Source organism: Hippocampus bargibanti, linkage group LG06 (genome assembly GCF_051943395.1).
Source record: "Hippocampus bargibanti isolate YZ-2025 linkage group LG06, ASM5194339v1, whole genome shotgun sequence".
NCBI classification, from domain to species: Eukaryota; Metazoa; Chordata; class Actinopteri; order Syngnathiformes; family Syngnathidae; genus Hippocampus; species Hippocampus bargibanti.
In genome coordinates this window covers 26,246,260-26,258,759 of record NC_142739.1, presented here as the reverse complement: position 1 = coordinate 26,258,759, position 12,500 = coordinate 26,246,260, and the positions used below count along the sequence as shown (strand labels likewise).

The 12,500-nt window shown below is 36.1% G+C and overlaps 1 protein-coding gene across 1 annotated transcript in view; it reads right to left on the bottom strand.

The window, feature by feature from the left end:
- Positions 1 to 4,457: 4,457 nt before the first annotated feature.
- The window catches only part of LOC148897029 (uncharacterized), a 9,752-nt gene continuing 1,709 nt past the window's right edge, over positions 4,458 to 12,500 (bottom strand). The window contains exons 2-6 of the mRNA XM_088998730.1: positions 11,934 to 12,249; positions 11,772 to 11,847; positions 10,385 to 10,463; positions 8,874 to 9,057; positions 4,458 to 7,027 (exon numbers count right to left, since the gene is read on the bottom strand). Coding sequence (XP_088854856.1) covers positions 6,572 to 7,027; positions 8,874 to 9,057; positions 10,385 to 10,463; positions 11,772 to 11,847; positions 11,934 to 12,242 — 1,104 coding nt within the window. The 5' untranslated portion in view covers positions 12,243 to 12,249 and the 3' untranslated portion in view covers positions 4,458 to 6,571. The remainder of the gene's footprint in view (positions 7,028 to 8,873; positions 9,058 to 10,384; positions 10,464 to 11,771; positions 11,848 to 11,933; positions 12,250 to 12,500) is intronic.

Here is a 12,500-nt window from a genome sequence, read left to right as displayed (position 1 = left end):
TGATAATTACAGTGAGACCTCAACTTACAAACTTTTCGTCTTACAAACGTCAAATTTATGAAAATTAAACCTTATAAGAAGCACTATTTTCATAATACACACCCACCACGGCTGGCGGAGTGATCTTCGGCGGAAGCACATGACCGAACAGCACCAACAGTCCTTATGGAAGGTGACTCTCCTTCCATAAGCCATCAACGACCATCAAAAAGGTAAATAAAACTTTATTTTACAGCACAGTTTATTTCTTTAATTACAGTCCTCATGCAATTCCCTTTGATCTTCGATCTCCAACGCCATTCCATCAAGCCATAAATGACCATCACAAATGTAAATAAAGTGACTTTATGATACAATGCAATGTATTTCTTTCATTACAATACAATAACACATTTATTATACATAGAATAAGGTACATTGTGTGTAGTTTTAAGGCTTATTTAGTTTGAAAAGTATATTTTATGGAAACCCGGGAACGGATTATTCCCATTTTAATGGTTTCCTATGGGAATTTTTTTTTGAGATACACACTTTTCACCTTACACACTCTGTCTGGGAAGCAATTAAGTTGGTAAGTTGAGGTCTCACTGTATTTACAATTTATTTTCGTTAGCTTTCATATTTATGTTTTACTTAATACAGATAGGTTCAGATTTCCCCCCTATAATACAGTAAAGTCTCGTTATATCGATATTCAAGGGAGTCCGAAAAAATATCGATATAACCGGGACTATCGATATATCCGACCCTGTTTGCATGTAATTTTCTCCGTGCGTGCATAGAAATAGTATCGATATAACCGGGACTATCGATATATCCGATATCGATATAACGAGACTTTACTGTATTTTAGTTCATTTTTTTTTATGTGAGCCGGGGATGCGGGGGAGGGGAGTCGGAGCGTAGCGGAATCAGAATAGGCAGTGTCGTTCTTTTTTTTTTTTTCCTCTCTATTTGACATTTTACTATTGGCTCATTTCATTTTCTTCAAATTTGTCAATTGTCATGAATGACTTTTGTTTTGTTACATTTTTTTGATTTTCTGTTTTATTTTTATCTATGGCCTTCATTCATTTTTCAGTTTTTGATTTTTTTTTTTCGACTGATTGCATTTTTTTGGTATTATTTTTCATTCCATTGTTTTGCTGTTGTCGTTTTAGGGCTTTAGACAGATGCTTAGCTAAAGTGCCCCACCCTCAAACCCCTCCGCCGTGCAAATTACCTCAACATTACACATAAAAGTGACGTATTTCAACACACACACACACACACACACACACACACACACACACACACACACACACACTACACACACACACACACGGAAGTGTGTTCTGCTTTGGCAGCTGGTCGGAGGCACCCCCTAGCCCCGCCCCTTCCACCAGATTACTGAGGTTATACTCACATGAGCTCGAAAATGTCCATCCTCTTAACGTGCACCCCCAATGCGTTGCATCTGCTTGCTGTCTGCCCCTTTGAAAAAAAACACGACAGGAGTTCTCATTTCTGCTTTTCGAAAAAAAAAGAAGTCATTTTATTCCCAAAGTCACCATTTTTGTGTGGTTATTGAAAAAAAAGGAGTAACCAGAGCTTTTTGGTGAACCAAATACAGTCAAACCTCGGTTTTCGAACGTCTCGGTTCTCATCCCATTCGGTTTTCAAGCAAAAATATCATGTTTTTTATGCCCAGGTATACAACCGAAATTTGGTTCTCAACCAAACTGAGTGCATCTGAATGCATCACTCGACTACCCTCAGCTTCCTTATACGTCACGTCTTCCTCATTGCGACCGACGCATTAATATTGTTGTTTTATTTTTGCGAAAATGCTGACATATTTGGTTAAGATCTCCTGAATAGTATGATTTTAAAGCAAGCAGAGGATGTTAGAAAAGTTAGTGTTTGCCCAAAGACAGCTGGGATAGGTGCCAACACGCACCGTGGCAGAAAGAAAATTGGTGAAAATAAGTTTGTTTTTATAGAATTTTACAATGACCTGCTCTATTATTACGTTTTTATCCGGTTAATGCGATGACATAGTTAAAAAGTTGTTTTCTAGACTTTGAACGGATTAAGAATGTTTACATTGATTTTAATGGAAAATGCTGTTTCGGTTTTTGAACAAATCGGTTTTCGAACAGGTTTCTGAAACGGATTATGGTCGAAAACAGAGGTATCACTGTACTGGAAAACCAACACGATTGAGTTGGGGTAGTAAAAGAGACGGACGGTGGTGGTCAAGTGTTAAAGGGAAGTAAGTAGAATATGTGAATAAGAAAGGCTACAAGATTCCCAAATATTTCCCAAGCAAAAAAAAAAGTGCAATCAATCGGTCACGCCTTGGCCGTAGAAAAAAGTGGAAATCAAACCCCCCCGCCCACCAATACAAAATTCTCAAACGTCTTGATGAGGAGTCGGCGTCCGATAGACGCAGAGGAGGCTCTTTAGACAGACTCGCTTGTGAATAAGGCTTGCAAGACGCCTCGCCAACATCAAATGGAGCAAATCAAATTCATTAAATAAATAAGGAGAAAATACACTTGAAATATAATTCAAATTACTGCAAAAAATAAATCGCGGATTATAATTCAACAAAAATTCAAGAAGTAACAAATTAATTTGCTCAAAAAAAGACAAAATAATTTCAAATATTGGACAAAATTGAACAACAAAGGGGAAAAATATGTCAAATATTGGACAAAAAAAATTAATAAAAATTGAGAAAAAACAAAATAATGTCAAATATTGGGTGAAAAAAAATGAACAAAACGGGGGGTAAATAAAACATTTTAAATGTTGGACAAAAAAACAAAATGGGGGAAAAACACAAAATAACTTCAGATATTGGACAACAAATAAACAAAAATGGGGGGAAAACAAAATAAGTTCAAATATTTGACAAAAAATGAAGAAAAAATGGGGGGACAGCAAAAAGAACAAGAAATAGGGGGAAAAATCAAATATTGGACCATAAAAATGAAAAAAAAATTGTGAAAAAACAAAATAATGTCAAATATAGGGCAAAAAAATGACCAAATATGGGGAGAAAACACAAAACAATTTCAAATATAGGACAAAAAATGAACAAAAAATGCGGAAAAAAAAACAAAAACATTTTAAATGTTGGACAAAAAACTGAACAAAAAAAAGCGGGGGGGTGAAAAAAATAATTTCAAATATTGGATAACAAAGAGCACAAAAAAATGGGAAAAAAACAAACTAATGTAAAATATTGTGCAAAAAAAATGACAAAAAATGTGGAAAAAAAGATCGTTTCAAATATTGGACAAAAAAATGACCAAAGAAAATTGCAAGAAAAAAAATCAAATATTGGACAAAAAAAGAAGAAAATGGCAGAGAAAAAAAAAATTTTAAATGTTGGACAAAAAAATGGGAAAAAACACAAAATAATTTCAAATATTGGACAAAAAAAATGAACAAAAAAAGGGGAAAAAAACAATTCATTTTAAATGTTGGACAAAAAACTGAACGAAAAAATGGGAGAAAAACAAAATAATTTCAAATATTGGATAACACAAAGAGCAAAAAAATGAGAAAAAAAACAAAATAATGTCAAATATTGGGCAAAAAAATGAACAAAAAAATGGGGGAAAATTATAATTTCAAATATTGGACAAAAAAGACCAAAAATGGGGGAAAAAAAACAAGATCATTTCAAATATTGGACAGAAAAAGAAGAAAAATGGGAGAGAAAAAAATAATTTTAAATGTTGGACAAAAAAAATGGACAAAAATGGTGGGAAAAAACAAACTAATTTCAAATATTGGATAACAAAAAGAAAAAAAAGGGAAAAAACAAAATAATGTAAAATATTGCGCAAAAACAATGAAAAAAAATGGCAAAAAAATAATAATTTCAAATATTGGACAAAAAAAAAATACCAAAAATGTGGAAAAAAAAAGAGCGTTTCAAATATTGGACAAAAAAAAAGACAAAAAAATTGCAAAAAAAATACTAATTTCAAAGATTGGACAAAAAAAGAAAAATGGGAGACACAGATTATTTTAAATGTTGGACAAAAAAATGAAAAAAAAAAACATGGGGAAAAAAAATAATTTCAGATATTGGACAAAAAAACAAAAATGGGGAAAAACAAAATACTTTCAAATATTGGCCAAAAAAATGAACAAGAAATCGGGGAAAAAAACAAATAATTTCAAATATTGGACAAAAAAATAACAAAAATGGGGGGGAAGTCAATGAAAAATAAAAATGTGTTTGATAAAATACACATTAAATCAAATTCAACCAAACACACCCCTAAGAAGTAATAGAAGGGAAATCATCCAATATAGAATAAAATTTAACAATAATTAGAACCATTTTTGAAAAAGAAAATTGAAAAAAAAAACGTAAACAACAAATCACAAAAGATATTCAAAATTATGTGAAACAAAAGCAAAAAAAAAAAAAAATCATCCAAATGGAAATAAAATGAAGGCGCACGCACGTCGGCCGCCTCGCTTTCTTACTCTTTAGCTGGAAATATGTTGAAACAAATAATCAAGTGGAAATATATGAAGCACTTTAGCACAAGTTGCTGGTTTACGACGCTGCTCCTCCATGTTTGGACTTGGGTGTTCCAACATTGGGTTAGCAGCACAGGAGGAGGAAGCAAGTGTCGCTAGCTCGCTCGCTTGCTGCTAGCAAGTCAAGACAAGTTTGTTTACATTATTTCAAGTTTTGCAGTTGCACCAGCCTTCAGTACGCCTCCTTCGGTCGCTCCCTCGATTCGGGCGGGAGACGACAAGGGGACAAAAACAACAACAACAACAAACAAAAGAGGCTAGCATATTAGCCTCTGCTTACAAAATGGAGGCGTGTTTGTGGAATTGATTTGAGGGAGACCCTTAGCTAAATAGCGTTTTAGCTAAATTCATCCATTTGTTCTTCGCATTTATGTAGCTTGTCGGTCATCCACGTTGTGGTAACACGCAAATATTTGAAGCTAATTTTCAAAAATGCAATCGAGCTAGTAGGCTACCAATCGTTAGCTTGCTAGCATAACTTCACAATTCATTTCTAACTTGATATTGTGACGGTATTGATAAAAATGAGTGGTGTGTCATAACGATGGGCAAAAGTTTGATCGAGGCAATGGGACCCTTCTTGTTTCTGGTAGTTAGCTAAATAGCGCTTTAGCTAAAGTCATCAATTTGTTCTTTGCATTTATGTAGCATGTCGGTCATCCATGTTGTGGTAACATGCAAATATTTGAAGCTAATTTCCAAAATGCAATCGAGCTAGTAGGCTAACAATCGTTCGCGTGCTAGCATAACTTCACAAGTCATTTCTATAATAACAATAAGACATTTCATTTAGAATACTGTAATAATAAAAATACATTTCATTTCAAAGCGCCTTTCAAAAATCTCAAGGTCACTTTACAGTCACAGGATAAGCTTTTCTATGGGCGAGCAGCGGCAGTCACACGCGCCAGCGTTCACTCAACCCGGAATAACTCAAATAGATAGAAAGATAGTTAGCAAGCTATTAGATAACTATAGCTAGCTAGCTAGCTAGATAGCTATCAAACGGAATCTTGCCTGTTTATAGTAATAATAATAATAATAATAATATTAAGTGCCTTTCAAAACTCTCTCAAGGACACTTTACAGTCACATGATATTTTTTCTGAGGGTAAGCAGCGGCAGCCACACGCTACTATGTATGTATTTCTAACTCGATATTGTGACGTGATCGATAAAAATGAGTGGTGTTTTATGACTATGGGCAAAAGTTTGCTCGAGGTAATGGGACCCTTCTTGTTTTTGATCAAAATAAAATAAAATAAGAATGGCGGTTTTTTTTTTTGCTATTAAGCTAACAAGAGCGCATGTTGCTACATGTCATGTTTCGAAGTTTAGGCGACTACTGTATAGATGTGTCGTGTGTGTTTTTTTTTTTTTTGTTTGTTATGAAAGCAAACAATTAAAAATGTAATACAAATGCACTCCTAGCACCAATTGTTCCTTTTCAAAAACAACAAAAATAAAATAAAACACATCCTATTTGGTAAAAAGGCACAGTAGTCCGACGGTTGAATAATGAATTAAAAAAAAAGGAAAAAAGAAAAAAAACACACAATGTCAACAATGTCGTAAAAAATAGTTGACGCCCTCACTGTGCGTTTTTTTTTTCTCCTCAGCTGCCTGAAAAATAAATACCAATAATAATAATAAATAAATGCAGTGTCAGATAAATTATAACGTTGGGAACGCGTGCGTTTACGCTCACGTGTTCTCCGATTACATTCGTGAGTTGATGACGCTTGTTTCCACCCTCCAACGGATCACTTTTTGTCCAGTACGGCGCGGAAGCCATTTCCTTTTTTTTTTGTTTCCTGGTCGCGTGTATCTACAACCCGTTAAAAGGTCAAAGGTCCGCCACTTCCTGTCATGACAGGAAGTGCTCCATTTCGCTTAACCTCCTCCCTCGTCCAACCCTCGTGCTTTTTTTTTAGCACATTTTGACACTCGTCGTGATTATCAACACGCGTTTGATTTTTCCCGCGGCGCCCATTTTGCTCTCAGAGGGAGTGTCCCGGTTTTAAAGGTCTTTCTGTTGCTTATCGTCAACAGCGGTGGTTTGGTTTTGGCAGCGTGCGGCTTTTTTGAGATCTTTACTGAGCTCGGGCGGCGTGGTGGAGGATACGGCGCTGTCCTGCGTGGCTTCCCCGCCGCCGTGCGCCGTGGCGCCCGTCTTGCGCGGGGAGAGAATGGGCGCCACGTGCACCCAAGTGAGGCTAGGCTCCGACGCGCGGGGCGTTTTGTATTCAGACGGGTTGCCTGAATTGTCAGTGTCGTTTGCCTTGGTGGGATTTTGGTGCGATGGCGACGGCGGCGCGGGCGGTCGAGGGGGACAAGGCCTGCCTGCCGCGGCTCCCCTGTCTCGTTCTTCGCTGTCGTCTTGGTGCTTTTTCTCTTGTGCACTGAGTGGAGGGCACTTGGGGAGGCCCGGAGAAGGCATCGGGGAGTCGCTTCCTGTCCAGCTGAGTCGGCGTTTCTGTAAAAAACAACCCCAAAAGTTAAAGAGGGTAGCTCCTTCAGCCAGAGACTGTTCGACCCGTGCTGCAAGAAGGAGAGGTACCGCCGCTTGTTCCTACCGATCGCATGTGAAAATAAAAAAATAAGAAAACTGGACACTTGTACTGTAAATATGGGTGGATGCAATACAGCTGCATATATCAATATGCCTTTCGTGATACTTGCACTATGTACAGTTTTTTATGAAACGGTTTTGCACATTTACAGTATACAGTTCACATTTTTATTTTACTATGCTTAGAATATCTTGTTTTTCCTATCCTTTCATATATATATATATATATATATATATATATATATATATATATATATATATATATATATATATATATATATATATATATATATATGATTACAAATATTAAAATATATATTAATAAATACACACAAAATATATTAAATAATATTAAAATATACACATACTGTATGTGTGTATTTATATATATTTTTAATATACATAATACACATCCGAAATATTAAAAATAGTAACGTTAAAAAGTATTACAATATATGTTAAAATATTAAAAACACATACAATGATATAAAATATTAATACTATAATATACAGATACTATAATATATGTATTCTTATATATATTATTAATATTAAAAAAGTACAATAATAAATATTAAAATTAGTAATAAATACTAAAATTGTAGCATCAAAAAATAATATTATAAAATACACATACAATGATATCAAATATTATACAAAATAATATTACAATATACACATACTAGGAGGATATTTATATATATATTATCAATATAAAAAATACACATACTAAATATTAAAAATACTAAAATTAAAAATTATTAAAATATATGTTAAAATAAAATACACTTACAATGATATGAAATATTATACAAAATAATATTACAATATACACATATTATATACAGGATACAGGATATTTGTATATATTCGTAAAATAAAAAAAATACACATACTAAATGTTAAAAATACTAAAATTAAAAATAATTATAATATATGTTAAAATAAAATACACATGAAATAATAATAAAATATATTAAAATCTATTAAAATATACAGACACTATAATATCTGCATATTTATATATTATCAATATTACAAAAGAAAAAGACTAAATATTAAAAATATTAATAACATATATATTAAATTTAAAAAAATATATACAATGATATAAAAATGTTGTATTAAACAATATTAAAATGTATGTGTATAGAAATTATTAATGTTAAAAAATACACATACTAAATATTAAAAATAATAAATACTGAAATTATAAAATATCAAAATATATATAATAATATAAAAAAGACATACACGGAGATAAAATAGTATATTAAATGTTAAAATATACACATACTATAATATGTGTACATTTACATATATTATTAAAAATACACATACTGAATATTAAAATATTAATAGATACTAAAATAAAAAAAGATATATAATATTAAAAAATACACATACAATGATAAACTAAACTTCACTTCATAACATCAGTATATGAATATGACACAATTACAAATTGATGCAAAAATAGAAATTAGGAATCGTATCTCAACATGAAATTAATGCAGTAAAAGTAACATTCAAAAAATAATTATGAACATTTAAAACATTTTACAATTTAAAGAAAACATGATCAATGAAGAAAAATATGATTAAAAATGATGGCTGTCATCCATACATGGATTTTCAGGAAACGCAGATCGGAGTCTATTGGGTGTCTTGGGTGTTTCTACATGTCTACATGTGTTGCCCAACCATTTGTGTCGAAAACCCCATTGCTCGATCAGCAACGTGTGCTCACCTTGACCGGGATATGCAGTTGATCCCTGTGCTTGTGTGGTGGCGTTGCGCCCGGTGCGTCCTGGATGGCACGGGCGGATGACGCGGCAGTGCTGGGGGCGGTCGACTGCGGGACGGTGGTGATCTGCGGGAACCATAGCTTCAACATCATCTCCACCTGGAGGAGCGTGTTGAGGTACCGTTCCCTGAATATGGAGAGACATATATGCATAAAATTGGTTGGGGGGGGGGGGGCATCTGTACACCCGAAATGATACGCGCTGGATGTTTCATTGCTTTTAAAATTTCCTGGCTGCAAGATATATAATGACAGCAAAGCTCACAGGTATATATTCTTTATCCTCAATGGAAAATGTGTATCAGAGCAGTTTACCCCATCCCTCACAGCAAAAGAAATCCTGTTCTTCGTTTGTGTCTAATTAACTGTAGTGCCTCCAGGTGGCCAACGTGTGAACACCATAAAGCAGGGGTGTCAAAGTCATTTTTTGCCGCGGGCCACATTGTAGTTATGGTTTCCTCTCGAGGGCCGTTATGAATTTTGGGAACCCATTAGAATGTTTAAATCCCTTCAAATCTTACATATAGAGCACACAGCAAATTAATGAATAACTCGTTTTCAAATCTGAAGTCAAGAATAATGACTTTTATTGTGGTTGACATCCAAAAATATGAAATTTTGGCTCAGATTTTAACAATCATCATGGAATTTAACAAGTTTGATTTGCTTTCGCGGGCCGAAAAAAATGATGTGGCGGGCCGGATTTGGCCCGCGGGCCTTGACTTTGACACCTGTGCCATAAAGAGAAGCTCAATAAAAACGAATTATGTCACTAAATTATGATACAGATATTTTTTTTTTATTATTTGCCTTTCAACTCATTCACTGCCATTCACAAATTTATTCGGGAATTTAAAATATGACGTAGAGCACTATTAACGAATTGGTTCGGGTTGTTTTTCCATGCTTGGGTGCCGATAAAGTGCTTACGATGGCCTCTGGCAATGTTTTTTTCCCTTTTTCCATTTTAGCGCTTTGTTGCAGCTTCAGCTGCTGTTAAAGCGCTATATAAACCAATATGTATGTATTGCATTGTATTTTGGACAGCCGCCCCCCACTTCAAGCTTAGATAACTCCAGATCCATATCATTTAGGAAATAACAAGAGAGTCTAACGTTTCTTACGCTGTACTGAATGTTTATGTAGTCCTGGAATTCAACTGACAATGGAAAAAAAAAACCCTGGCACGAGAGTGAAGACATTTTTGCACATATCTGGCAGTGAATCAATTTACAATATCAACACAAAATATGACTGGATTAATTCATTCTGTTTTTAACTCGTTCAACAGAAAAAAAAAGTTACGTTAATGCCTAAAGTCGATGGATATGGAGTTATCTGAGCTTGAAATGGGGGTGGCTGTATAAAAGGCAAATTCTGTTATTATTGTATAAAATTGAAACATATGAACAAATAGGTCGATCAACATGTGATGGTTTTGGGCTTGAACTTACCCACTGTTTGGTTTCTGCAAGACACCCACGATCCTCTGGATGCGATCCATTGCGACGCTCTGCTGGAAACTGCTTAGACCTGTCAATCACAAACATAAACCCCACCCCCACCGCTCCATCAGAATTTGGGCCAAGATCTCGCAGTCACTACCGAGCAGAACCCTTGAGATTGAATGACCGTGTCCTTGTGTTGGTCATATTATTTGTTATTTAGATTTTTTGTTGTTCTTTTGAGTTCAAGATGGCGCCGCATGAGTGTCTTGTCTTTACGGCAGCTCCTCTATTTTGTTTTTCTATTTCTTCCTTTCCTTTTCTTTAATGTCATCGTTTTGCTGCCGTGAAATGTAAATTTCACCACTGTGAGACTAATGAAGGCTAGTTCAATCCTAATCCAAATACCAACACATCTGTGTCAGCATCCGGTGGTCAAAAGTGATAGATATTTCGCAATCTAGCTACCTAGCTAGCTTTCTATTTGCTATCTATTAGCTGTCTAGGTAGCTGGCTAGCTATCTCTCTATCTATTAGATATACAGCTATCTCGCTGGCTAGCTATCTATGAGCTATCTGTGGCGAGCTAGCTCGCTTTCTATCGATTTGAGTTACTTCTGGGTTGAGTGAACGCTGGCGCGTGTGGCTGCCGCTGCTCACCCGCAGAAAAACCTATCCTGTGACTGTAAAGTGGCCTTGAGAGTTTTGAAAGGGGCTTATAAATGAAATGTATTATTATTATTATTATTGTTATTATTAGCTAGCTCGCTAGCTATATACTAGCTAGCTTACTAGCTAGTTATCTTACTTATCCTGTGACTATAAAGTGTACTTGAGAGTTTTGAAAAGCGCTTATAAAGGAAATGTATTACCATTATTATTATTATTACTCTTCTTCTTCTTCTTCTTCTTATTATTATTATTAGCTAGCTTTCTAGCTAGCTATCCAACTTATACTGCGACTGTAAAGTGTCCTTGAGAGTTTTGAAAGCCGCTTATAAATGAAATGTATTATTATTATTATTATTATTGTATTATTATTAGCTAGCTTGCTCGCTAGCTATCTAGTAGCTAGCTATCTAACTTATCCTGTGACTGTAAAGTGTCCTTGAGAGTTTTGCAAGGCGCTTATAATGAAATGTATTATTATTATTAGCTAGCTATCTGCTAGCTAGCTATCTAGCTTCCTAGCTAGCTAGCTAACTTATCCTGTGACTGTAAAGTGTCCTTGAGCGTTTTGAAAGGCGCTTATAAATGAAATGTATTATTATTATAAATAAACAGGAAGCAAAATTTAAAAACAAATCACAACTTGAACAGCCTTGGAACTTTTTGTAATATTTTCCGAATGGAAATTATTAATTTGAGCTCAACAAAGGTTAGACGGGACACTTACCGCGGTCAAATCGGCCCTTCTTCAACCCGTTCAGCAACTCCAGCAGCGGCCTGACGAAACCCTGCAGCTCAGCGCACTGTCACAGAAAGCGGCGGAGTAATCGATTAGCGCTGCCACACCCCCCCCCCCCTAGTAATCTTCAGAGGTGGGCGCGGGTCTCACCTTCTGAGCAAACAGCAGGTCACCCTGCGATTTGGGAACCTGACGCGGCAAGGCGCCGTCGTCCTCGTCGTCTTCTTTACCGGCGAATCCGTCGCACGCCCACTGCGAACTGGGACTCCCGGACGCCCGTCCCGAGTCACCGGCCGTTGGCGGCGGCACCCCCGCCGCCGCCGCCGCCTCCAGGAGGGCCGACGAGGAAGCGTCGGTCAGGAAGACGTCGGTGTCATCCGAGTCGCTGAACAGGAGGCTGTCGCTGGAGCTTAGCGAGTCGAAGGAAGGTTGGGATGACGTGCTGCCCTGGGACTGCATCTCTGTCCTAAAAAAAAAAAAGAGGGGGGGGGGGGGGGGGGCACACAAAATGACATCCAAACGCTCACGTGCTCATGTGTGGCTTCACAAAATGGTGGTTGTCCTACTTTAACATGGCATGGAGTGGGTGTGGGGGGGTTTGGGTAGCCAGTCGGCATACAATGCTAGCACATGTCTCACCCCCCCACCCAATTGATGATTGGAAGAGTAAAAATGTGAGCCGGGAAGGGGCGAGTCGGAGCGTCGCGGAATCAGAAT